This window comes from Nicotiana tabacum, chromosome 24 (assembly GCF_000715075.1).
Source record: "Nicotiana tabacum cultivar K326 chromosome 24, ASM71507v2, whole genome shotgun sequence".
Lineage (NCBI taxonomy): Eukaryota > Viridiplantae > Streptophyta > Magnoliopsida > Solanales > Solanaceae > Nicotiana > Nicotiana tabacum.
This window is the reverse complement of record NC_134103.1, coordinates 112,301,981-112,326,915: the sequence shown is the minus strand read 5'-3', so window position 1 is coordinate 112,326,915 and position 24,935 is coordinate 112,301,981. Positions and strand designations below refer to the sequence as shown.

At 42.1% G+C, this 24,935-nt stretch overlaps 1 protein-coding gene across 1 annotated transcript; it reads left to right on the top strand.

The window, feature by feature from the left end:
* Positions 1-10,913: 10,913 nt before the first annotated feature.
* LOC142178413 (uncharacterized) lies at positions 10,914-11,744 on the top strand. The gene is made up of 2 exons (XM_075247753.1): positions 10,914-11,286; positions 11,392-11,744. Exons 1-2 carry the CDS (start codon positions 10,914-10,916, stop codon positions 11,742-11,744), a joined length of 726 nt encoding a protein of 241 aa, XP_075103854.1.
* Positions 11,745-24,935: the final 13,191 nt, after the last annotated feature.

Here is a 24,935-nt window from a genome sequence, read left to right as displayed (position 1 = left end):
ATGAACTGGTTGGCCAAGGCCTGAACATCCAATGCAAGCGGTCTCTCACCAACAAGAATATATGCAAGGCTACCCATACTGACTGACTTTCTACTCAAAGTGTCGGCCACCACATTGGCCTTCTCGGGATGATACAATATGGTGATATCATAGTCTTTCAATAGCTCCAGCCACCTCATCTGCCTCAAATTGAGTTCCTTCTGCTTGAACAAATACTGCAAGCTCCGATGATCAGTGAATACCTCACGTGGAACACCGTAAAGATAGTGCCTCCAAATCTTCAGCGTGTGAACGATGGCTGCCAGCTCTAGATCATGAACAGGGTAATTCTTCTCGTGAACCTTCAGCTGCCGTGAAGCATATGTAATAACCTTGCCACCCTGCATCAATACCGCACCAGACCAATACGAGATGCATTACAATATACTGTATAAGATCCTGAACCTATGGGTAACACCAATACCGGTGTCGTAGTCAAAGCTGTCTTGAGCTTCTAAAAGCTCACTTCACACTCGTCTGACCACCTGAACGGGGCACCCTTCTGGGTCAATCTGATCAACGGGGCTGCTATGGATGAAAACCCCTCCACAAATCGACGGTAATAGCCCGCCAAACCCAGGAAACTACAGATCTCTGTAGTTGATATGGGTCTAGGCCAATTCTGGACTGCCTCAATCTTCTTAGGATCCACCTGAATACCCTCTGCTGATACAACATGACCCAAGAAAGCAACTGAACTCAACCAAACCTCGCATTTTGAGAACTTAGCATATAATTGGTTGTCTTTCAGAGTCTGAAGAACAATCCGAAGGTGCTGCTCATGCTCTTCTCGACTGTGGGAGTAGATCAAGATATCATCGATAAGCACAACCACAAAGGAATCCATGTAGGGTTTGAACACCCGGTTCATCAAATCCATGAATGCTGCTGGGGCATTTGTCAGCCCAAATGACATCACTAGAAACTCATAATGCCCATACCGAGTCCGAAAAGCTATCTTAGGAACATCGGATGCCCTAATCCTCAACTGATGGTAGCCAGATCTCAAATCAATCTTTGAAAACACCTTGGCACCCTGAAGCTGATCAAATAAATCATCAATCCTCAGCAATGGATACTTGTTCTTGATGGTGAATTTGTTCAACTTCTGATAATCTATACACATCCTCATCGATCCATCTTTCTTCTTCACAAACAACACAGGTGTACCCCAGGGCGAGACACTAGGTCTAATGAAGCCCTTATCAAGCAAATCTTGCAACTGCTCCTTCAATTCTTTCAACTCTGGCGGGGCCATGCGGTATGGCGGAATGGAAATGGGATGAGTTCCCGGAGCCAAATCAATGCAGAAATCAATATCCCTATCGGGTGGCATCCCCGGCAGGTCTGCAGGAAATACCTCTGGAAACTCACGAACAACCGGCACTGAATCCATGGAAGGCACCTCCGCACTAGAATCGCGGACATAAGCCAAATAAGCTAGACACCCCTTCTTGACCATATGCCGAACCTTCACATTCGAGATAACCCTACTGGCAGAATGGCCAAGATTTCCTCTCCACTCTAATCGATGCAACCCCTGCAAGGCTAAGGGCACCGTCTTGGCGTGATAATCTAATATAGCATGATAAGGTGACAGCCAATCCATACCAGTATGACATCAAAATCAACCATGTCGAGAAGTAGAAGATCTACACGAGTCTCAAGACTCCCAATGGTGACCACACATGAATGATAAACACGATCTACAATAATAGCATCTCCCACTGGTGTGGATATATACACAAGAGCACTCAAAGAATCACGAGGCACAACCAAATAGGAAGCAAAATAGGATGACACATAGGAGTAAGTAGATCCCTGATCAAATAGAACTGAAGCATCTCTACCGCAAACTGAAACAGTACCTGGGATAACAGCGTTAGATGACTTAGCCTCAGGCCTGGCTGGGAAAGCATAACACCGGGGCTGGGCCCCACCACCTGAACTACGTCCCTAGGATGGCCTCTAGCTGGCTGGTCTCCACCTCTAATGGCCTGACCTCCACCTCTAACTGTCTGGCCCCTACCTCTGGCTGCCTGACCTCTGCCTCTGGTTGGCTGAGCAGGTGGTGCAACAATTGGTACCGGAACCATGGCACGAGAACTCTGATACTGTGAGCTGCCCGTTGCCCAAGGGCAAAATCTAGCAATGTGCCTCGGATCACCACAAGTATAACATAACCTCGCCTGCTGTGACTACTGACCCTGAAACTGACCCTGTCGACCTGAACGACCACCCTAATAACTCTGGAGTGGAGGTGCGCTAATAGGAGCTGGTGGTGGACTGTAGGCTAGCTAGTCGGAATAATGCATCTGGGGGCCACGACCACCTGAGGCACAGTGGGATGCCTGGAGTGCTGAATGAAACGGCCTGGGAGGATGGCCTCTACCAAAAGTACTCCTGCCTCTAGATGAGGCACCGCTGAACTCACCGGAATGACGAGGCCTCTTATCAGACCCCTGACCGCCTAAAAAGAAATCTCACTCCCGGTCTCCTTAGCCATCTGCAATCTGATAGGCTGAGCAAGTCCATCAATAAACCTCCTCACCCTCTCTCTCTCGGTGGGAAGCAGAAGAATGTCATGACAAGCCAAATCCACAAAACGGGTCTCATACTGAGTAACAGTCATACCGCCCTGCTGGAGACGCTCAAACTGACGGCGACGCTCCTCTCTCAATGTGATAGGCAGAAACTTCTCTATGAAGAGCTGAGAGAACTGGTCCCAAGTAAGAGCAGGCGACCCAGCTGGTCTGGTCAACAAGTAATCTCTCCACTATTTCTTGAAGGAACCAGTCATCTGAAATACAGCAAAATCGACCCCATTGGTCTCCACTATTCCCAGGTTCCGTATAACCTCGTGATAGCTGTCAAGATACTCCTGGGGGTCCTCTGAAGGAGCACCACTGAAGTAAACAGGAAAGAGCTTGGTAAACCTGTCCAATCTCCATAAAGCCTCAGAAGACATAGATGGCCCATCTCCGACCTGCGCCGCAATAACAAACTGAACTAATCCGATTGGCTGAGCTGCTGGAGCTGATACTGGGGAGCTATCTGCTCCGGAGCGGGAGTGGTAGGAGTCTAGGCTCCTCCTCCAGCCTGAGAGACTGTTGGTGCCATGGGAAATGCGCTAGTCTATAATGGACCAAAGCGTCCTAAAGTACTAGGGTAGCAATGAACCCCTCCGGAACCTAAGCTGGTCCGACAGGAACAGTCTGGACTGGAACCTCCTCGTCAATCTCTATCTGAGGCTCCACCGCTAGGGCTGCTGCTCGGGCCCTAAACTAAGCCCTGACCCTGCCTCGGCCTCTAGCACGGCCTCGGCCTCGACCTCTGCCCCGTGTAGGAGCTATCACTAGAGGCTCTAGCTGCTGCTCACCTTAGAAAGCGATACGTGTTCTCGCCATCTGCGAGAGAATAAGAGTAGAAGATTTCAATCAGTATTGAGAAAGCAAAATCGCACGACAAAGAAGAATAGAAGTGAAACTTGTTCCTAAACTTCATAGCCTCTGGAAGATAAGCACAAACGTCTCCGTACCAATCCTCCAGACTCTACTAAGCTTGCTCGTGAATTATGAGACCTAGGCAACCTAGTGCTCTAATACCAACTGTCACGACCCGAAATTTCCCACCGATGGGACCGTGATGGCGCATAACATTTCACTTACTAGGAAAGCCAACATTAGAGAATCATTTACCAAATCCTTATTTCCGTTCAGTAATTAACATTTAATTAACTACAATGAAATATAACAAGTGCGGAATATCATAAATCTGTATTAACTACTACTACCCGGATCTGGAGTCACAATTCACGAGCATTCTAGAACTTACTACAAGTAATAGTCTGAAAGAAATACAACTGTCTGAATGAAAGAAAACAGTAGGACATAAAAAGATAGATGGGGACTTCAAGGTCTGTGAACGCCGACAGATCTACCTTGAGTCTCCGGACAGCGGACCAATAGCAAATCTCGATCAACCTGACCCGGTATCAAAATCTGCACAGAAAGTGCAGAGTGCAACATCAGTACAACCGACCCCATGTACTGGTAAGTGTCTAGCCTAACCTCGACGAAGTAGTGACGAGGCTAAGGCAAGGAATCTACAATCAACTTGTACAATTTAACAGTGTATACGCAAATAACAGGAATGAAGAATTAAACAGGAAATGTCGGGAGGGGAGACATACTGAGGGGAATACAAGATAAAAAATTACAACAGAACGATCACCGGAGAAGTCAATATACTATGAATCAATAGGAATAGTGAATACAGTAAAGAAGAATGCACGACATCACCCTTCGTGCTTTTACTCTCAATCTCACCATAAAATTAATAGATACGGCACGGCATCACCCTTCGTGCTTTTACTCTCATATCATGGCACGGCATCATCCTTCGTGCATTAACACTCACAATACGGCACGGCATCCCCCTTCGTGCATTAACACTCACAATACGGCACGGCATCACCCTTCGTACATTAATACTCACAAATAGGGCACGGCATCACCCTTCGTACATTAATACTCACAATACGGCACGGCATCACCCTTCGTGCATTAACACTCTCCCTCACCATAATGCAATGCATAAATAACTACAGGGAGATAAAATAATAAGTGCAAACCTTACTTCAACATTTGGTTCCATAATATCAATCTTAACTTTGAAATAAAAACTCAATTATCACCAGAAAATTCCGTAAACATGATAAGAACAATAATTTGATCAACACTAGTATAACACGTAGCAATTTGGCATAGGAATGGGACAATATCAGAAAAATAGAGAAACATGAAGAAAAAAAAAGAAGGTAAATTGGCGGCGCATAGGTACTCATCACCTCACATATACGCCGCTCACATAAATTTCACTTAGCAAATAATCTAAGGTTCCTAATTCGCTCAAGTCAGGGTTAGACACAACACTTACCTCACTCCGAAGGCCACTTAATTCTCAATCACAGCTTTTCCTTTGGAATTCACCTCCAAACCACTCGTATCTATTCAAAAATGACTCAATAATATCAAATATTGCTAAAGGAATCAATTATATTCCATAAATTAAATTTCCCATATTGTCCTCCAAAAAGTCAAAAAATCGACCCTGGGCCCACTTGGTCAAAACCCGAGGTTCGGACCAAAATCCTTTTACCCATTCACCCCCGAGCCCTAATATGTAATTAGTTTTAGAATCCGACTTCAAATTGAGGTCTAAATCCCTAAATTCCCGAAATTCCTATTTTCTACCCTAATCCCTAATTCTACCATGAAAACTCTAGATTTTAGGTTGAAAATTCAAGAAATGTAATGGGTAATTGAAAGAAACGAGTTAAGGAACACTTACCTATGATTTGGGGAAGAAAATGTCTTTGAAATATCGCCCAAGCCCTCCTATCCTTTTGAAAACGAGAAGAAAAATGGCTGGAGTCCGAATTAAATGTTCACTGCCTAGCGACCTTCGCACCTACGGTGCTTTGGTCGCACCTGCGCATCCGCATGCGCGGACGAAGTGTGTGCTTCTGTGGAAAAGGGCTGGGCTAACTGGGGCCGCACCTGCGGACAGGGTTCCGCTTTTGCGGTCCCGCTCCTGCGGAGAAAAGTCTGCATCTGCGAAAAAATGAAGTCCAGGCGTGTGTCGCATCTGCGACCAAAGGCTCGCAGGTGCGGGCACACCAGATTTGGTGCACCAGCAGCCTTGTTGAGGTTTGAACTCAACTCGCGCATCGCCCGAATGGCACCTAAGCCCTCGGGGCTCCAAACCAAACATGCACGCAAGTCTAAAAATATCATATAAACTTGCTCGCACGATCAAATCGCCAAAATAACACCTAGAACTCTAAATTTAGCACCAAATCAAATGAAATTCTCATGAACACTTTAAAAATTTTATTTTCTCAACTAGACGTCCGAATCACATCAAATCAACTCCGTTTCTCACCAAGTTTCACAGACATATCTTAAATATCATAATGAACCTGTACTGGGCTCCAGAACTAAAATGTGGACCCGGTATTAACAATGCCAAACATCAATCAATTCCTAAAAATAATTAATTTTCAGACTTTAATTTTATCAAAAATTCATAACTTGAGCTTGGGACCTCCGAATTCGATTCCAGGCATGCGCCCAGGTCCCATAATTCGATACGGACCTACCGGGACCGTCAAACCATAGATCCGAGCCCCTTTACCAAAAATGTTAACCGAAGTCAACTAAAATTAACTTTTAAGGAAAAAATTCTTATTTTCATCAGTTTTCAACATAAAAGCTTTCCGAAAATCTATCCGGTTGTGCACGCAAATCGAGGAGGGTAAAAATGAGATTTTAAAGGCTTAAGAGAGCAGATTCGAGTTCTAAAACATAAGATGACCTTTTGGGTCATCACATATAAACTCCACGAGTTTAACAAAACAAATACATAGAGTACTTCAAGAACGAGAAGCTTCCGTCAGATCCAAAAGATTCGAGGGCTCTGCGCACAAAGGCAACACGGTTCACCTTGTCCGAAGACGGAACGCTATTTAGGAGGACGTTCGATGGTCCACTAGCAATATGTTTGGGACCAGGAGACACCGATTACATCTTACGAGAAATTCACGAAGGCACTTGTGGAAATCGTTCTGGTGCCGATTCGTTGGTCCACAAAATAATGAGAGCAGGATATTATTGGACCGATATGAACAAGGATGCAAGGGAGTTCGTTCGAAAATGCAACAAATGTCAAAGACATGCGCCCATGATTCATCAACCCGGGGAGCTCCTTTACTCGGTCTTATCTCCATGGCCCTTCATAAAATAAGGGTATGGACATCGTTGGCCCCCTCCCATCGGCCCCACGTAAAGCTCAGTTTATTTTGTTTATGACTGATTATTTTTCTAAATGCGTTGAAGTACAGGCTTTCGAAAAATTCAGAGAAAAAAAAGTGATAGACTTTATTTGGGACCACATCATATGTCGATTCGGGGTGCCATCTGGGAAAAAGAAGAGATTGTATGTGATAATGGAAAACAGTTCATCGGCAGCAAAGAAACTAAATTTCTCTAGGATCACAAAATCAAAAGGATCCTATCAACACATACCATCCCAGTGGAAACGGATAAGCCGAATCGATCAACAAAACCATCATCAAAAATCTTAAGAAGAGATTGACCAACGCCAAAGGAAAATGGAGAGAAATACTACCCGAGGTCCTATGGGCATATCGCACAACATCGAAATCTAGCACCGGAGCAATGCCATTCTCGTTGGTTTATGGCGTCGAAGATTTGATCCCGGTTGAGGTCGGAGAACCTAGCATCGGGTTTCGATATGCAACAAAGGAGTCGAATAACGAGACCATGAACACGAGCCTCGAATTATTGGACGAAAGACAAGAGGCTGCTCTCGTCCGATTGGCCGCCCAAAAATAGCGGATCGAAAGATACTACAACCGAAGAATCAATCTTCGATTTTTTAAAATCGGGGACTTGGTACTAAGGAAAGTCACTCTCAACACCCAAAATCCGAATGAAGAAAAACTGGGTCCGAACTGGGAAGGACCATATCAGGTCCTCGAAATCATCGGAAAGGGGTCCTACAAGCTCGGCGTGATAAACGGCAAACAACTACCAAGCAATTAGAACGTTTTGCACCTAAAATGATATTACTGCTAAGGTACGACCCTCCCACGTTCATTTATAATTAGAAATTAACCCTTACAGGTGTTCGACCAGAAACAAGGATGGATTATTCAACTCGAAGCCTTTAGATCTGAAAGCACGTGTTGCACTCTTTTTTCCTTAGACCGGTTTTACCCCAAATGGATTTTTTCGGTAAAGTTTTTAATAAGGCAACCAGTGATCGTGCTAACTTAGGACAGCTCAACAGTATCCGAGGCCTCTTTACAATCAACCTCGAATACTAGGGGACATTACCCTCGAATATATTCAGTTCGATGCAAGAAAGTTACATCATGGCAATAGGGTTTCGATAGAAAAATTTGGAAGGGACAAATGGTCAAAACGAACCATGCCCGTATAGTTTGCTCTATCCCTGGCACAAAATATGAACACATGTATAATGACTTGTAAAGAGAAAATTCTTCTTTACCGATACTTCGTATCTCGGAAAGATTTTTCTATTTCATGATCTATTATGCAAATAGGCTCAAGGGCCGACCATGACCGGAGCGAAAAATTACCCCAACCAAAAAATCAACGAGATCAAGCTCCACATAAGCCCAAGGGCTATTCTTATTTCGAGTTCGATCAAATCCTCACTCGACTGTAAAACCTAAGGGCTACCCTAACTCGAGTTCGAGCAACCATTCTCACTCGGGGACAATCTATCAAGCCCAAGGGCTGCCATTCATTCGAGTTCGAGAAATCAATCTCACTCAAATCCCAAAGGCTACCTTATTTCGAGTTCGAGCAAGTCCTCACTCGACCACTAAGCCTACAGGCTACATTAATTCGAGTCAAGAAATCATTCTCACTTGACTACAAAGCCCAAGGGCTACCTTATTTCGAGTTCGAGCGAACATTCACTAGACCACTAAGCTTACGGGCTATTGTTACTTCGAGTTTGAGAAAACACTCACTCGACAAAAATCCTACGGGCTGCATTACTTCGAGTTCGAGCAACACTCACACGACCATAAAGCCTACGGGCTACATTACTTCGAGTTCGAGCAACACTCACTTTACCATACGGCCTAAGGGCTACATTACTTTGAGTTCGAGCAAACACTTACTCGACCAATAAGCCTAAGGGCTACATTACTTCGAGTTCTAGTAAGTCCTCACTCGACCACTAAGCCTACCGGCTACATTAATTCAAGTTCGAAAAATTATTCTCACTTGACTACAAAGCCCAAGGACTACCTTATTTCGAGTTCGAGCGAACACTCACGTGACCACTAAGCCTACGGGATATTCTTACTTTGAGTTCGAGTAAACACTCACTCATAGAGCCTAAGTGCACTGCCCCGCCATCACACCTATTAATTTTCTGCAATTCCAGTGATGGCGTGGCTTGTCCGAGCCCAAATCTCGGATAACCATCAGTGGAAAAACACTTGGGGCCTTACAAAAATCATGAGATGCCATCAAAAGGCACCTTTGGCAGAAAATCAGCAGACCAAGGGACAAGTAGCCGAAAGTGGGAAGGCATCTTTGATATTCTGGGCCATGGTTGACAGCAGGATCCCTCTAAGTCTACCTTTCCAGCTTTTCCATGCTGGAATGCACCAGGCTGCTGGACAACCTTACCAGCCCTGCCAACCACCCCCTTTGTATAGCTATTTTAATTTCTATAAATAGGCTTTAGACTCATACTTTGTAATCATCAGATATTTGATAATATAACAGAAAAGGGCACTTGCCTCCAAAATCTTAGTCTCTTCCTTTCATAGCTTTCTTGCTTGTTTCGTGTGATTGCCATCACTTTAGCACGATTGTGTTGTTTATTGTCTAAGGGCTGAAGCTAAGTAGCAGTCAAGCTAACTTCGCTGCCCTCATCGAACCCTCAGAAAAATGGTTCCGTGACAATTGGTATCAGAGCCTAGGTTCTTGCATGGATAAGAACTCACATCGCAACATAGAAGAAACCCACATTGAAGAGAACCCAGAACCACAAAGAGGTATGGGCCGAAAATGCGACAAAAGTAGGGCCAGAGACGCATCTCCACCCGATAGAGAGTTGCTACCCTATGTGGAACCCAAAATATCTGAAGCCACATGGTAGAAAAGCGTCTGACGTCCTTTCACCGTCGTATTGCCGCTGCCGAAAACAATATCCTTTCCCTTGAGTTAGTTTCCCTTGATGGACTCGGCGAAGTCAAAGGGAACGTTCAGGAGCAAGACGAAGGGCTAACCAACCTTGAACTCAAGTTCACTGAGGCTTTGTTTGCCTTACAGGCAGAAGTTGAAACTTTAAAACTACATCTAGAGGAGACAACAGGAACCAGCGGGAGAAGTCCCATCACTATCCGAGAAACACGTATTGAGGCTCCTAAACCCAAAGAATTTCGGGGTGAAAGAAGCGCTCAAGATGTGGAAAACTTCTTGTGGCAACTAGATGTTTATTTTGAACATATGAGCATAACCAGCGATGCTGCTAAAGTTCAAACGACAGCCATGTACCTAGTTGAAACCACCATACTTTGGTGGCGCAGGAAAAAGGCATATATGGAGAAAGGAATGTGCTCCAATGACACATGGAAGCAGATCAAAGAGGAGCTAAAACGATAGTTTTACCCTCAAAATGTTGTGCATGAGGCTCGCCAAAAGTTAAGGGAGCTCAGGCGAACATCCTCCATCCGTGAGTACGTGAAAGAGTTCACCACACTCATACTTCAGATCCCCAACTTGACCGGTGAGGATCTATTGTTCAGTTTCTTGGATGGCCTGCAGTATTGGGCCAAATAAGAATTGCAAAGGCGACAGATCGAGACTGTCGATGAGGCTATTGTAATAGCCGAATCATTGTCAGATTTCCGGACCGGAGCGTTTAAGGGAAATAACAACCGGAGCCAAGCTGCTGCTGCTCCAAAGATGGACACCCACCGAGGCAAAGGCAAATTTGTTCCCAACCGGAATAACTATAACAGAGGCAACCGCAACCATTCTAACTACCACAAGAGTTATGATGAGAAGAGGAAAGGAGGTGCTCAACGGGATGCCCAACGGGACGTTTGCTACCTTTGTGGAGACCCTTCTCATGCTACTCAATTTTTCCCTACACTAAACAAACTAGAAGCAATTGTTGCAGCCCACCAGCAGCAAGGACAAACTGCTGCGCCTACCGAAAAGCAACCCGAAGAGCGTGGAGCACCAACTGATGGTGCAGGATAAGGGAAGAACAAGGTTGTAGGCTTGTTCAATCATATGGCCTTGATAAACCACATGACCTTTGCCGCTGTTATTGCCCAACTGCCTCGTGTGAGGCCCCGTGAATCATTATTTATCGATGCCAAGTTAAACGGAAAAGACGTGCGCATCATGGTAGACACAAGTACGACACATAATTTTGTGACAGAGGAACGAGCTAGGGAGCTTGGACTTGTCTTTCTATCTAGGGACACGCTGACAAAGACCGTCAATTCCCTTCCTACTACCGTTCATGGCTTTGCTCCTAACATGCACATTGATTTAGGAGGCTGGCAGGGATTGGCAGACTTCACCGTTGCCCCCATGGACGTCTTTGACATCATACTGGGATTGGATTTCTGGTTCGAGATCAATGCACTAATCGCGCCGCGTATCAACTAACTTCACATAAGCGATCCCGGAGGCTCGTGCATTGTGCCCCTTGTTCGGGTGCCACAAAATGGAATGCATCTGTCCGTGATGCAACTTGTGAAAGGTTTCAAGAAAGGGGAACCAACATTTCTTGCAACCTTGACGGGAATCGTTGAGAATTCCCTTGAGGCAGTAGCATTGCCTCCCTGCATTGAGCAAGTCCTTGAAGATAATAAGGATGTGATACCGCAAGAACTTCCCAAACAATTTCCACCACGAAGGGAAATTGATCATCAGATTGAGCTTGTTCCAGGGGTGAAGCCACTTGCCATGTTGCCTTATCGCATGGCGCCCCCAGAATTAGAGGAATTGAGGAAGCAACTCAAGGAGTTGCTAGAGCCTGGCCATATACGACCATCCAAGGCACCTTACGGAGCACATATCTTATTTCAGAAGAAGAAGGAGGGTACCATGTGATTATATATTGATTATCGGGCCCTTAACAAGGTAACTGTGAAGAACAAGTACCCCATCCCTCTCATTGTGGATTTATTTGACCGCTTAGGGTAGGCCAAGGTATTCACCAAGATGGACTTAAGAAAAGGCTACTATCAAGTGCGGATTGCCGTGGAGATGTGCCCAAAACAACTTGTGTTACATGCTATGGGGCTTTTGAATGGTTGGTAATGCCATTTGGGTTGACCAACGCTCCCGCAATATTCTGCACTTTGATGAACAAATTGTTCCATCCTTTCTTGGATCAGTTCGTTGTCATATATTTAGATGATATTACGGTTTACAGCAACAACATGGATGACCATGCGGAGCACATTCGCAAGGTATTCAAGGTACTAAGGGAAAATGATCTGTGCGTAAAACGTGAAAAATGTAGCTTCACACAGCCCATAGTACAGTTCCTCGGGCATACAATCAGCAATGGGGAAATTCGGATGGATAGGGACAAGGTGGAAGCTATCCAGGACTGGGAAGCTCCAACGAAGGTACCGGAACTTCGGTCCTTCCTAGGCTTAGCCAACTATTATTGGAGATTCAACTTTGGTTACTCGGCTATTGCATCCCCACTCACCGACTTGTTGAAGAAGGACAGGGAGTGGAAATGGAGCGACATCTGCCAGGAGGCATTTGAGAAACTCAAGGAAGCAATCACCAAGGAACCTGTATTGGCCCTGCCTGATTTCTCCAAAGTTTTTGAAGTTCAGACCGATGCGTTTGACTTTGCTATAGGAGGAGTACTAATGCAAGAGGGCCATCCTATAGCGTTTGAGAGTCGAACGCTGAATGACGCCGAGAGGCGTTACACTATTCAGGAGAAGGAAATGATGACCGTAGTCCACTGCCTAAGGACTTGGCGTCACTACTTGTTGGGGGCTCATTTTGTTGTCAAGACTGACAATGTTGCAACAAGCTACTTCCAGACCCAGAAGAAGCTATTTGCCAAGCAGGACCGTTGGCAAGATTTCCTAGCCGAATTCGACTACACCCTGGAATACAAACCGGGGAAAGCTAACGTAGTTGCCGATGCTTTAAGTCGCAAGACAGTACTGGAAACCATTGTTAGCTAAGCAAACAGTGGCATCATCAAGACCATCAAAGAGGGCATGCAATATGACCCCGTGGCAAAACAACTTCTTTCCTTGGCCAGTCAAGGCAAAACTCAGAGATTTTGGGAAGAAGATGGTCTCTTATACACCACTGGAAAAAGAATATATGTGCCCAAATGGGCAAATCTCAAGCGTACTCTGCTGAAAGAAGGTCATGACACTGCATGGGCAGGTCATCCAGGGCAAAAATGGACATTGGCCCTGATTGAGTCTTCTTACCACTGGCCTTGGATGCGAGACGACATCGAGGTATACGTGCGCACTTGTCTAGTTTGTCAACAAGACAAGGTGGAATCTAAACTCCCTGGGGTTTACTTGAGCCGCTTCCAGTTGCGGAGAAGCCATGGGATAGCATAACCATGGACTTCATTATGTGTCTGCCAAATTTAGAAGGATTCAGCACCATTATGGTGGTTGTCAATAGATTCACCAAGTATGCAACCTTTTCGTCCACCACTGCCGGTTGCAAAGCTAAAGAGGCAGCACGTATATTCTTGAGGGACATCGTAAAATATTGGGGTGTGCCTAAGCCAATCATAAGCGATCGAGACCCTCGATTTACCGGCGCATTCTGAAAGGAATTATTCAGCTTGTTGGGAACTGAACTACACTTCTCAACAAGTTTCCATCCGCAAACCGATGGACAGAAGGAAATAATGCCTTACTCGAATGCTATATGAGGCATTATGTCAGCGCTAATCAAAGAGACTGGGCTAAGCTACTGGATATAGCCCAATTCTCTTACAATTTGCAACGCAGTGAGGCGATCAGGAAGAGTCCCTTTGAGCTTGCAACTGGGCAACAACCCAACACTCCTCAATCATTGCCCGTCAACGTCGGATTGAAGAATCCGGGCTCTTATCACATGGCCAAATTTTGGGAGGAACAAGCTGATCTAGCCAGGTCGTATCTTGACAAAGCTGCCCGCAAAATGAATAAATTTACGGATCGGAAGCGTCGTCCAGTCAACTATAGGATTGGAGACAAGATCATGGTGAAATTGAATCCACATCAGTTCAAATCACTGCGAAGCGTACATCACAGTCTGATTCGCCGATATGAGGGCCCATTCGAGGTTGTTGCCAAGGTGGGTATAATCTCTTACCGACTGGACATGCCACGTCATCTGAAAAATCTATCATCTTCCATGCTAGCCAATTGAAACCATATTTCGAAGACATGGAAGACAAGGATCGGGCGCAGTCCAGCTGAAGTCAAATTTTTACTACTCCACCAGCAACAGACAAGCAAGTGGAGGCCATCATAGATCATCAGTTGGTCCGTGGGAAATGATGGGGCAATTCAAGCGCACAGTTCCTTGTTCACTGAAAAGGAACTTTCGCTAGAGGAGGCATCATGGGAGAAGTACAAAGATTTGTGGCTGTTCAGGGAACAAGTCCACAATTATCTTCAGTTGTGCGGCGCCGGGGTAGTCACCATTTCAAGTGGGGGAGAGTGCACCACCTCGCCTTCACACATATTAATTTTCCGCAATTCCAACGATGACGTGGCTTGTCCGAGCCCAAATCTCGGACATCCATCAGTGGGAAAACACTTGGGGCCTCACAGAAATCATGAGATGCCATCAAAAGGCACCTTTGGTAGAAAGTCAGCAGACCAAGGGACAAGAATCCAAAAGTGGGAAGGCATTTTTGACATTCTAGGCCATGGTTGACAGCAAGATCCCTCTAAGTCTGCCTTTCCAGCTTTACCATGCTGGAATGCACCAGGCAGCTTTCCAAGCTGGAATGCACCAGGCTGTTGGACAGCCTTACCAGCCCTGCCAACATCCCCATTTGTATAGCCATTTTAATTTCTATAAATAGGCTTTAGACTCATTCTTTGTAATCATCAGATATTTGATAATACAACATAAAAGGGCACTTGCCTCCCAAATCTTGGTCTCTTTCTTTCATAGCTTTCTTGCTTGTTTCGTGTGATTGCCATCGCTTTAGCATGATTGTGTTGTTTATTGTCTAAGGGCTGAAGCTAAGTAGCAGTCAAGCTAACTTCACTGCCCTCACTAAACCCTCAGAAAAAATGGTTTTGTGACACTAAGGGCCACATTAATTCGAGTTCGAGCAAACACTCACTCTACCATAAGTCCTAAGGGTTACATTACTTCGAGTTTGAGCAGCACTCACTCGACCATAAATCCTACGGGCTACATTACTTCGAGTTCGAGCAACACTCACTCGACTTTAAGGCCTAAGGGCTATATTACTTCAAGTTCGAGCAAGTCCTCACTCGACCACTAAGCCTACGGGCTACATTAATTCGAGTTCGAGAAATCATTCTCACTTGACTACAAAGCCCAAAGGCTACCTTATTTCGAGTTCTTTCGAACACTCACTCGACCACTAAGCCTACGGGATATTCTTACTTCGAGTTCGAGCAAACACTCACTCGACCATAAAGCCTATGAGCTACATTACTTCGAGTTCGAGCATCACTCACTCGACCATAAATCCTACGGGCTACATTAATTCGAGTTCGAGCAAACACTCACTAGACCATAAAGTCTACGGGCTACATTACTTCGAGTTCGAGCAACACTCACTCGACCATAAAGTCTACGGGCTACATTACTTTGAGTTCGAGCAACACTCACTCGACCATAAGGCCTAAGGGCTACATTACTTTGAGTTCGAGCAAACAATCACTCGACCAATAAGCCTAAGATCTACATTACTTCGAGTTCGAGCAAGTCCTCACTCGACCACTAAGCCTACGGGCTACATTAATTCGAGTTCGAGAAATCATTCTCACTTGACTACAAAGCCCAAAGGCTACCTTATTTCGAGTTCTTTCGAACACTCACTCGACCACTAAGCCTACAGGCTATTCTTACTTCGAGTTCGAGTAAACACTCACTCATACAACCTAAGGGCCACATTAATTCGAGTTCGAGAAAACACTCACTCGACCATAAGGCCTAAGGGCTACATTACTTCGAGTTCGAGCAACACTCACTCGACCATAAAGCCTACGGGCTACATTACTTTGAGTTCGAGCAACACTCACTCGACTATAAGGCCTAAGGGCTACATTACTTTGAGTTCAAGCAACACTCACTCGACCATAAAGCCTACGGGCTACATTAATTCGAGTTCGAGAAATCATTCTCACTTGACTACAAAGCCTAAGAGCTACCTTATTTCGAGTTCGAGAGAACACTCACTCGACCACTAAGCCTATGGGATATTCTTACTACGAGTTCGAGTAAACACTCTCATAGAGCCTAATGGTCACATTAATTTGAGTTCGAGCAAACACTCACTCGACCATAAAGCCTACGGGCTATATTACTTCGAGTTCGAGCAAACACTCACTCAACTATTAAACCTAAGGGCTACTATCACTTCGAGTTTGAGCAAACACTCACTCGACTATAAAGCCTAAGGGCTACTTTACTTCGAGTTCGAGAAAATGCTCACTCGACTATTAAACCCAAAGGCTACTCTTAATGAGAGTTCGGGAAAATGCTCACTCGATCATAAAGACTACAAGGTCTGACTTCGATCAAAAATTTCACAAGGCAGAAAATAAAATAAAGAGAAGTCGGAAAAGAAAAAGATCTTTATATATATATGAATATTTACAAGATCCGATCAGGATCCTACACAAAAAGATCAAAAATGAAAAACCCTAAGGTTGTTCCTGATTTTTTCTGGGAGCAGCTTCTTCACCATTGAGGTCCTCCCTACTCTCGGACCCGCTCTTTCTCTCGTCGTCATCATCATCATCGAAAGCCAGGGCTCCAGCTTCGGCTTCAAGCTCTTTAGCCTTTATTATCTCTTCGGTAAGATTGAAACCTCGAGCATGGATCTCCTCGAGGGTTTTCCTCCGAGATTGACATTTGGAAATTTCAGCAATCCAATATGCTCAAGTTTTAGCGGTCTCGACTGCCTCTCTCGCTTGGACTTGAGCAGCTTCGGCATCATCCTGGTAGACGACCACGATCTTCTCTGCCTCGGCCTTTGCCTTTTCGGCTTTAGACTTGGACTTTGCAAGCTCGGAAGCCAACCATGCCTCAAGTACCCCTATTTTCTTCGCCTGAATCGAGCTTTTTTCCTTCATGCCTTGAAGCTGATTTTCGGCCGATGACAATTGGGATAAAGCAATCTCTTTTTCTGCAGTGAAGCGGTCCATTCCTTATTTCCACCCCAAGGTCTCCGCTTTTATCATGTCGACCTCCTCACGGAGCCGCCCGATCATCTCGATCTTCTGCTGCAACTGTGAGATTGAAATATTAGCCACCGTTCCCGAATCGAGCCCATGAGTTTTTAAGATTTTCATTACCTGCTCGATCAGGTCGGACTGATCTTGGTGAGCCTTATCTAACTCGGCTCAGAGGTCCTTGATTTCCTCTTCTCTTTTCCCATAGAGAACTTTAAAGGCATTTCTCTCCTCCGTGACCCCTCGAAGGTCGGTCTCATACCGACTCAGCTTAGCTCTAGACCGAGAACATGCTTCCCGATAAAGCGCTGAGCCCTACGCAGAAAGAAGAAGTTAAAAGAGAAAAACAATCTCAAGGGTAATACCAACAAAGGGAGCTAAGTCTTACCCGATTCGGAGCTCGCTGCACTTCGTTAAAAAGGCTCGATGCCTCACTCGAGTCCTTCCTCGGGATCTCCAAGTCACTCATACCGGTAGCATCATCGACCCCAGTAAAATAATCATGGAAGGGATCCTCCTTTCCATGGCCTCCTTTAATGGAAATGGTCTTCAAGGCCCGAGCTTTTTGAATCATCTCCTCGGAAAACAAGGGAAGCATCGGGGAGCCTCCAATTTCTATTGCCCCAAGTAAATCACTTAGGGCATTCACTCCATCTCGGGGGGCCTCGAGATCAGCCCCTACAACCGTACCCACTATTGGCTCATTATGGTGGGGGGTAGCCTCGATCCTCGATAATTCGGGGACTTCGACCAATTCTCTTCCCGAGACTCCCTCATCACGAGAAGGAATCTCTGCAGCCTTCACCGATTCAGTAGACTTCGGGGCCTCGGTGCTCATTTTCACTCGGGCCACCAGCCCAGAGTCATCACCTTCCTCTTCTTCATCTCCATCCCTAAGACGCCGAACAGAGTCTTCGGTCAGAAGGATGATATTCTTCCTCGGCTTACGAGTCACCTTCTTCTTAGTTTCCGGATCCTCGAATGTCAAGATCTTTTTCCTCTTTTTGTCCTTCGCCGGTTTCGGGTACAAGATCGAAGTCTTCTCTTCACCAGATAAGGGCCTCAAAATGGCATCTTTGCCAAGGCCTGTATAAAAAAGAAAATAAGAAATGCTTTACGAAGTCAACAAAGATGGGGGAAAGAAGCTTATCATGTATTTTGGCTTCCCATCGGCCCTTTGATAAATCGCACCACGAGCGCTCGGCATATGTAAAGTTGAAGTCAGGTCCCGTACACAACTCTTAAGGTTAGGAATAGCACCGGGCATCCAAGCAACCGCTACATCACGGAAAAGGATATCGGTGAGAAAGAAACAAAGGAGCAAAACAATAGGAGCTAACAGTAGGGTTGTACTTACGCTTCATATTCCATTTCTCGGGAAATGACATCTTCTCGGCCGGGATTAGGTCGGAAGTCTTCACTCGGACGAACCGGCCCATCCAGCCTCGGTCCTTGTCCTCGTCTATGCTCAAGAACAGCACCTTAGTGGCCCGACACTGGAGTTTTATTAACCCACCTCGATAGAGGCGGGGGCTATACAACCTGATGAGGTGGTCGAGGGTGAAAGGCATTTCCTCGATTTTGTTTACAAAAAAGAAGATAAGAATAACGATTCGCCAAAAAGAAGGATGGATTTGGCCTAGGGTTATGCAGTATTGGCGGCAAAAATCGATGACAACAGGGCCGAGGGGGCCCCAACGTAAAAGGGTAAGTATAAACACTTAAAAACCCTTTCACATGAGTAGTAATATCTTATTCAGGAGCTGGGATTATCACTTCTTTGGTCTCACAGTTGCAATCTTTCTTTACCTACTTGAGATATCCCTCAGTTATCGAGCATGTATACCTCGATACTGGCTCGCATCGACCGGGAACCGATGAGGCTTTATCGGTCTTAATATCAGAAGTGAGAACAACCCCCTCCCCCTGGAACACACTCCTTAGGTCTTGGCTTCACCGGTGTTTTGTCGCCGGCAGGCCGTGATAAAGAGGCGTTCTCTTTTTGAGGAACAATTTTTGACGTTTTGGCCATCTAAATTTCTATGAACAAAGATCAGAAGTATTTTGGTGTTTCGAGAAAGAAATTTGCAGTGAAAATCGCAGGTTTACAGATGAACTCAGAAGATGCGAAAAAGAACTTAATTTTCATAATACTGATATTAGATCCAAAGCCAGGTTACCAAGCTCAAGATTTAGGGACCGATCAATACCGAGCTCGAAATCATTATCGAGCTCGAATCCAAATCGAACTATGATGTGAGATGGCGTCATCGAACTCAAGACCCGAGCTCGAGTCAATACCGAGCCCGAGTCAACATCGAGCTCGAGTTAGTATCGAGCTCGAAATCTGAAAATCGACCAATATCAAAGTCTGACCAAGATCGAGCTAAGAGACAAGAGTCGTTGTAGCCGCACTTGGAGAGAGAATCTCGGCAGGAATTCAGGAAAAGCTAAATAAACTAATCTATCATGGGATCCCCACTATGTATTTTTTATTATATCCAAAGTAGAGTCCTTCCACTATAAGAGAGTGACTATCATTTCTGTATTCAAAAAATTAAACATTAAGGCATCTACACACTCTCTTACTGAAAAGATTATTGATATTCACATATAGATACAGGAGAAATTATCCTTTTGTGAGCCTTGTACATTGATTCATCTTACTTATCCGTAAATCATTTTCTACTTAGTTTGGTTTGTATTTCGTTCCTTTTTTACAGTCAATATTTGATATTCTTCTACATACTTTTTCGATTTGTGCCAAGCTATGCCACGTATCCTTAGAACTACGTATAAATTCAACTCTATCCGTTTTTTGGGTAAACAAAGATCAAGGAATTGTTTAATGATCTCATCTTTATTTGTTTGTTTCATTAACTCCTTTAATGTGCTATACTAGAGTTTCAAGGAACTTTTGGATATTATGTTTGATCTTCTGGATTCCCAGTTCATGAGTCACTCTACTATATTCGTCTCTTGCTTTGCGATTCTTCTTAATTTGAGTTTCGAGCATAATTCTTAGGGTATCAATTATAACTGTTGTTTTGTATTTTCTCTGTTTATCTTATATGCACTCTTTTATTTTATTACTATGTTTCAAAAAAAAAAGGTACCTTTCTATATTTGAAAATTCTTGTAATTTTTTATGTCACGGTTAATGACATTCTCTTAAAGTCATAGAAATTTCACTTTGACATATTAATTTAAGATCATAAATTCTAAGAGTACTTATAGTATATCGGTACATGCCAAAAGTCTATTTTTCTTTCTTTCTCAAACACTATATCCATTCAAACAAACAGCTTATATAAAATGAAACAAAGGGGTACTACTAAAGGAACGCAGAAAAATACGCATAAGTGGTCTCTAATTTCTAAGCAATTCCAGCTGTTGCCAAACTTATACTACACTAAGCGCGATCTTTAAAAACATTAGTAAATATATAAAATAAACATTTTATCAACTTATCACTCTTATATATGAGAAGTTAAACATATTCTTTAACAATTGTAATATTTGAAGAAATTCCTATAAAAGAGTATAAAAATTAACATTCATTAATTTCTACAACAGTTAGTTCTTATTTTTCCCCTCCTCCTTTTTTTCATTTCTTGTTTTCTATTTTTTCTTTGCTTCTCCTCACCATGTATGAATTAATGTCATGACTCTTAAGCTTCTACCAATTTCTGAAAATTTAGAAAATTCACATATTAAGGACCTTTTTTCATAATTTCTTCTTTATTTTTTAATTTTTTGTATTATGACTATTTTATTCATGTTAACATCCAGTCTCGTTGTCAGTTGTGGTCTCTGCATGGTCAAGAGGGGAATTTTAGAAGACAATAATGTTTTTTTAGTGTACTCTACAAAGTATGCAATATGCATACACTTATACCAGTTTTCTAACATAAAAATTGGAGTATATTTGCCCAAATGATAATCAACTTAACACCAAAAAATTTATTAATGGGAGATAAATTCCCATAGAAGAAAGAAAGTTTCTAAATCTCCCTGTCATTAGCTATAGTACTAACACACAAGAAGGGGAAAAAAATGTAAAGGCAAAGGCGCAAAACGACAAAGATACAACGGAAAGCCAAAATAGTTTCTATAAACCAAAGAATACCAGAAAGATCGAATTCAACTTCATTGATATCTTCCTCACACTTTAAATGGAATAAGTATGGTATAAGTAATAGGGAGTAGAGATTGATCTCTCCATTGCACATCCTAATTAAAAAGAAATTCAAATTCAGGATAAAAAATACTAAAAATAATGTACCAAGAAAAATACTAAAGAGAGAAGGGAGAAAACCTTTTAAAGCACGGTACAAATTTGGTGACTAGTCAAAGTCGAATTGCCCTAATAACTCATAGATAACTGCAAAAGAAACACGCACACCCATTCTTTAAACCTTTATTCTTGAATTTATAAGAACTAAAAAATGAAAACCTTGGCCACTGCTATGACTCCAATATAAACCAAGATTAAGAAGCAAGAATCTGTAGTTTGTAAGCCAAGAAATTACAGGAAGAAAAAGAAAAATGGGCTACATGACCATTTTGCTCGGACTATTGTCACTTGAAGAACCAAAATGAAGAATGAGATATAAATTGCACCAAGTCCATTCCCTTTGCCTATTCATTGGAAATCTTCTTACGTTTTTCTTTTTATTTTTTCCTCTACTATTCAACACATTCTTTTCTATTTCCTTCAGCAATATTTCAGCAAGTACAAAAAGGGAAAAACAGAAAATTATTCGCCTTTTCAAATTACACCCAAGGAATAATTAATTTCGGGACTAAATTTAAGAAGAGTTTATTCTATGTTTAAATTTAAGAAGAGTTTATCCCATGTTTGGTTGGTAGAAAATTACGGTATAATTAATCTCAAAATTAGTTATCTCGGGATTATAGTATTTTTTATCCCCATGGAAAGGTGAAATATTCCAACCAAACGACCCCTTACTCCTCTAAATTCTTCTGCAAATTATCATCTTCTCTCTTAAAGTTTGACATTACCAGAAAACACCTTTTCCTTGATTACTCCTCCTCCCATTTCAGTACATCCATCACTTTCCTTATAAATAGAGAGGGCATGAACAAAGAGAAAACGAAAACAGTGGGAGCGCCACCATACAGGCACATGCACTAGAGGAAATCAATAACGTACAAAATCATATCCGAAGATGGAATTTCGAGTAATATTCATTCTATTAGAACCAAAAAGGTACTCATAAAACACCAAAAAGGTACTCATAAAACACATTCGTATCGCAGTGACGGGAAAAAGATAAACAAACCTAATTTGTTGACATTGTTTGAACCATTGTGAGAATAGAAGAAGACACATGCATATATAAAAACAGGGGAATAAGTTGATGAAATGAAGTAATGAAATTTAATGAGAAAAGAAACGTGGGTTTAGAGACATAGAGGGATTAATTGCGTAATGGAAGGGAGTGACTCTTGAGAGAGGGCGTGACTTTTGAGTTTTTTAATATATAAAATAAATAGGAAAAATAGGAGTAAAAATCAGATATTTAAGAAAAAAGAAAAATGTGTATTCTGTTTATAAGAGGTGCTACTCAGATTTCAATGTCCCTGTTTTATATAGATACTAATATATTTATCCGCGGTTGACGCGGTTATAAAAGACATCAATGAATTTAGAAATAATCTTTTATATGTTCAATCACTATAGAAAAGATAAAATTTTGTATGTCTGCATGGTTCTCTCAACCTAATTTTATATTACATATATTTATATAGGTACTTGACTCATTAGATAGTGAAACCTTTTTAATTCTAAATTTTCTTCTATTTGAATAAAATAAACATGAAATGAAAAGAAAAGATCAAGAAAAATATAAAAAGTAAAGAAACTACAAACAGAATGATAAATAAAGCAAATCGAATAAATGCAAAAGGCAAGTTGTTGTATCAGTCCAGTATCGTTATGTATAAAGTATGTATCCCACCTCCATAAGACACAATTCTCCATAACCCCAGCCAAATATTTAATGAGGTTATAACAATTAAAAGATCTGTTTAAAGATGCGTCGTTTCTTTTCTCCATACTCACAAGTTATACATATTGAAATAGTGCTCCAGATAGTGGTCTACTATTTTTAATTTTGCCATTACTCTTTTAGAGAGAAAGATGTTAAATTTCTATTTGGGTTCCAAATTTAAAAGTCGGGTGCTTGAGATAATGTAACAGAACAGGCGCCTTATCAGTTCGATAGGTTGCCTTTTATTTCTCCATTTGTATTATTTAGTAAGCACAATAACTTAAATTCAGCAACTATATTTTTCATTTAATTTATAATCAGAGAAAAGGCAACCAAAAAAAAGGAGAAAAAAGATAAATAGGTTTTCTTGCCAAAAAGAGGTACCAGGGTCAACACTATTTATCCCTCCTTTATATTAATTAATTAATGTTAGTTTCAGGAGTAATAAATAATAAGAAAGCAAAAGAACATAATAGATGCCTATGGATTTCGATCCCTTTGCTGGTAACACACACACTGAAATAATATTGCAACCACATCCTCAGTTCAAGACGTATATATTTTAATCATTGTCACGAAAAGAAGAAATAGGTTTCTTTATAATTTTCTTTTAAAGAAGACAGACTCGTTTCCACGGTATATCTATTTATTGCTCTCAAAATAAATATGTATAAGATGAACCTTACGTAATTTAAGCTTTCAAGAATGACAGAAGTAGTAGAAACAATTCCCCTGCAGTTGGTTAAGATTTGAACCGTATCACCCTCCTTTTGTCGGAGTGCTGGTGGTGTTGCCATCTTTCTTTATACCTCTGTGGATACGTTGCACTTTAAAATGAGAAGTCAGAAATTTTAACCGATTAATTATAATAAGTTATTGACAACGGTTTCATCTCTGTAGACATTGGGCAAAAAACAATTGACAGAAGTTACAACTTTTCATTACCCTATCTAATTGCATCATAAATAAACAATAACTGGCAAGATAAAAAAAATAACTAATTGAGAGAAAAAGGCAAGCATCTCAGATTATGCTCAATAACATTTCACCAAACTATCCACGAAAAATAACACAAACTTATCATAAATCGAATTAATACGAAAGAAAGAGAATCAGAAAGCTAATAGATGAAAAATACGTACTTACTACTGTAATATTTTGTAACCATGCCGCTACTTTGTTCTTAACATCTCTTCAAGATAATGACTCTAAGTATTGTTAAATACAAATCAAAACGAAAAAAACATGAATACAAATACAATACACACACGAAAAAAAATACAAATCAAAATCTTGAAGGAACATTCATGATTTTATTGCTAAACATGAATATTATCAAAACGGAAAATGAATGAAGAACTTGAGTAGATCGGAGAATTTAAGAAGTACACCAAGCAAAACAAATAGTCTAATAAAGCAAAGTATGGAGGTTGGAAACAGAAGTAATGAATAAAAAAGAAGCAAAAGGAAAACGAAAAACTTTGAGAAAAATAAAGGGCTAAGCAGCTTAAAAGAATGTGATTATGTGTGCCAAAATTTAAAGGGAAGGCACCATAATTCTTTAGAGAGGTACAGTAAATTAGGCACAACTCTTTCGGTTGTACCGTTTCAGAGAGCTTCAAAAACGTAACTCTTCGAGAGAGTTAAGAGGGTGTAATAAATGTGATACACCTCTTCAGATTTTACTGCTTCACAATTAATTGGAGAAAATAGGAAAAAAGGCCAAAAAAAAACAGAAAAAAAGATAAATAGTAATCCTCATCTTTGAGAAGTGCCATATCAACTCTACTTTCTAATGATTATATAGATATATAGATATAGATAGATTCCTTCGACAAAACGAAGAAAAG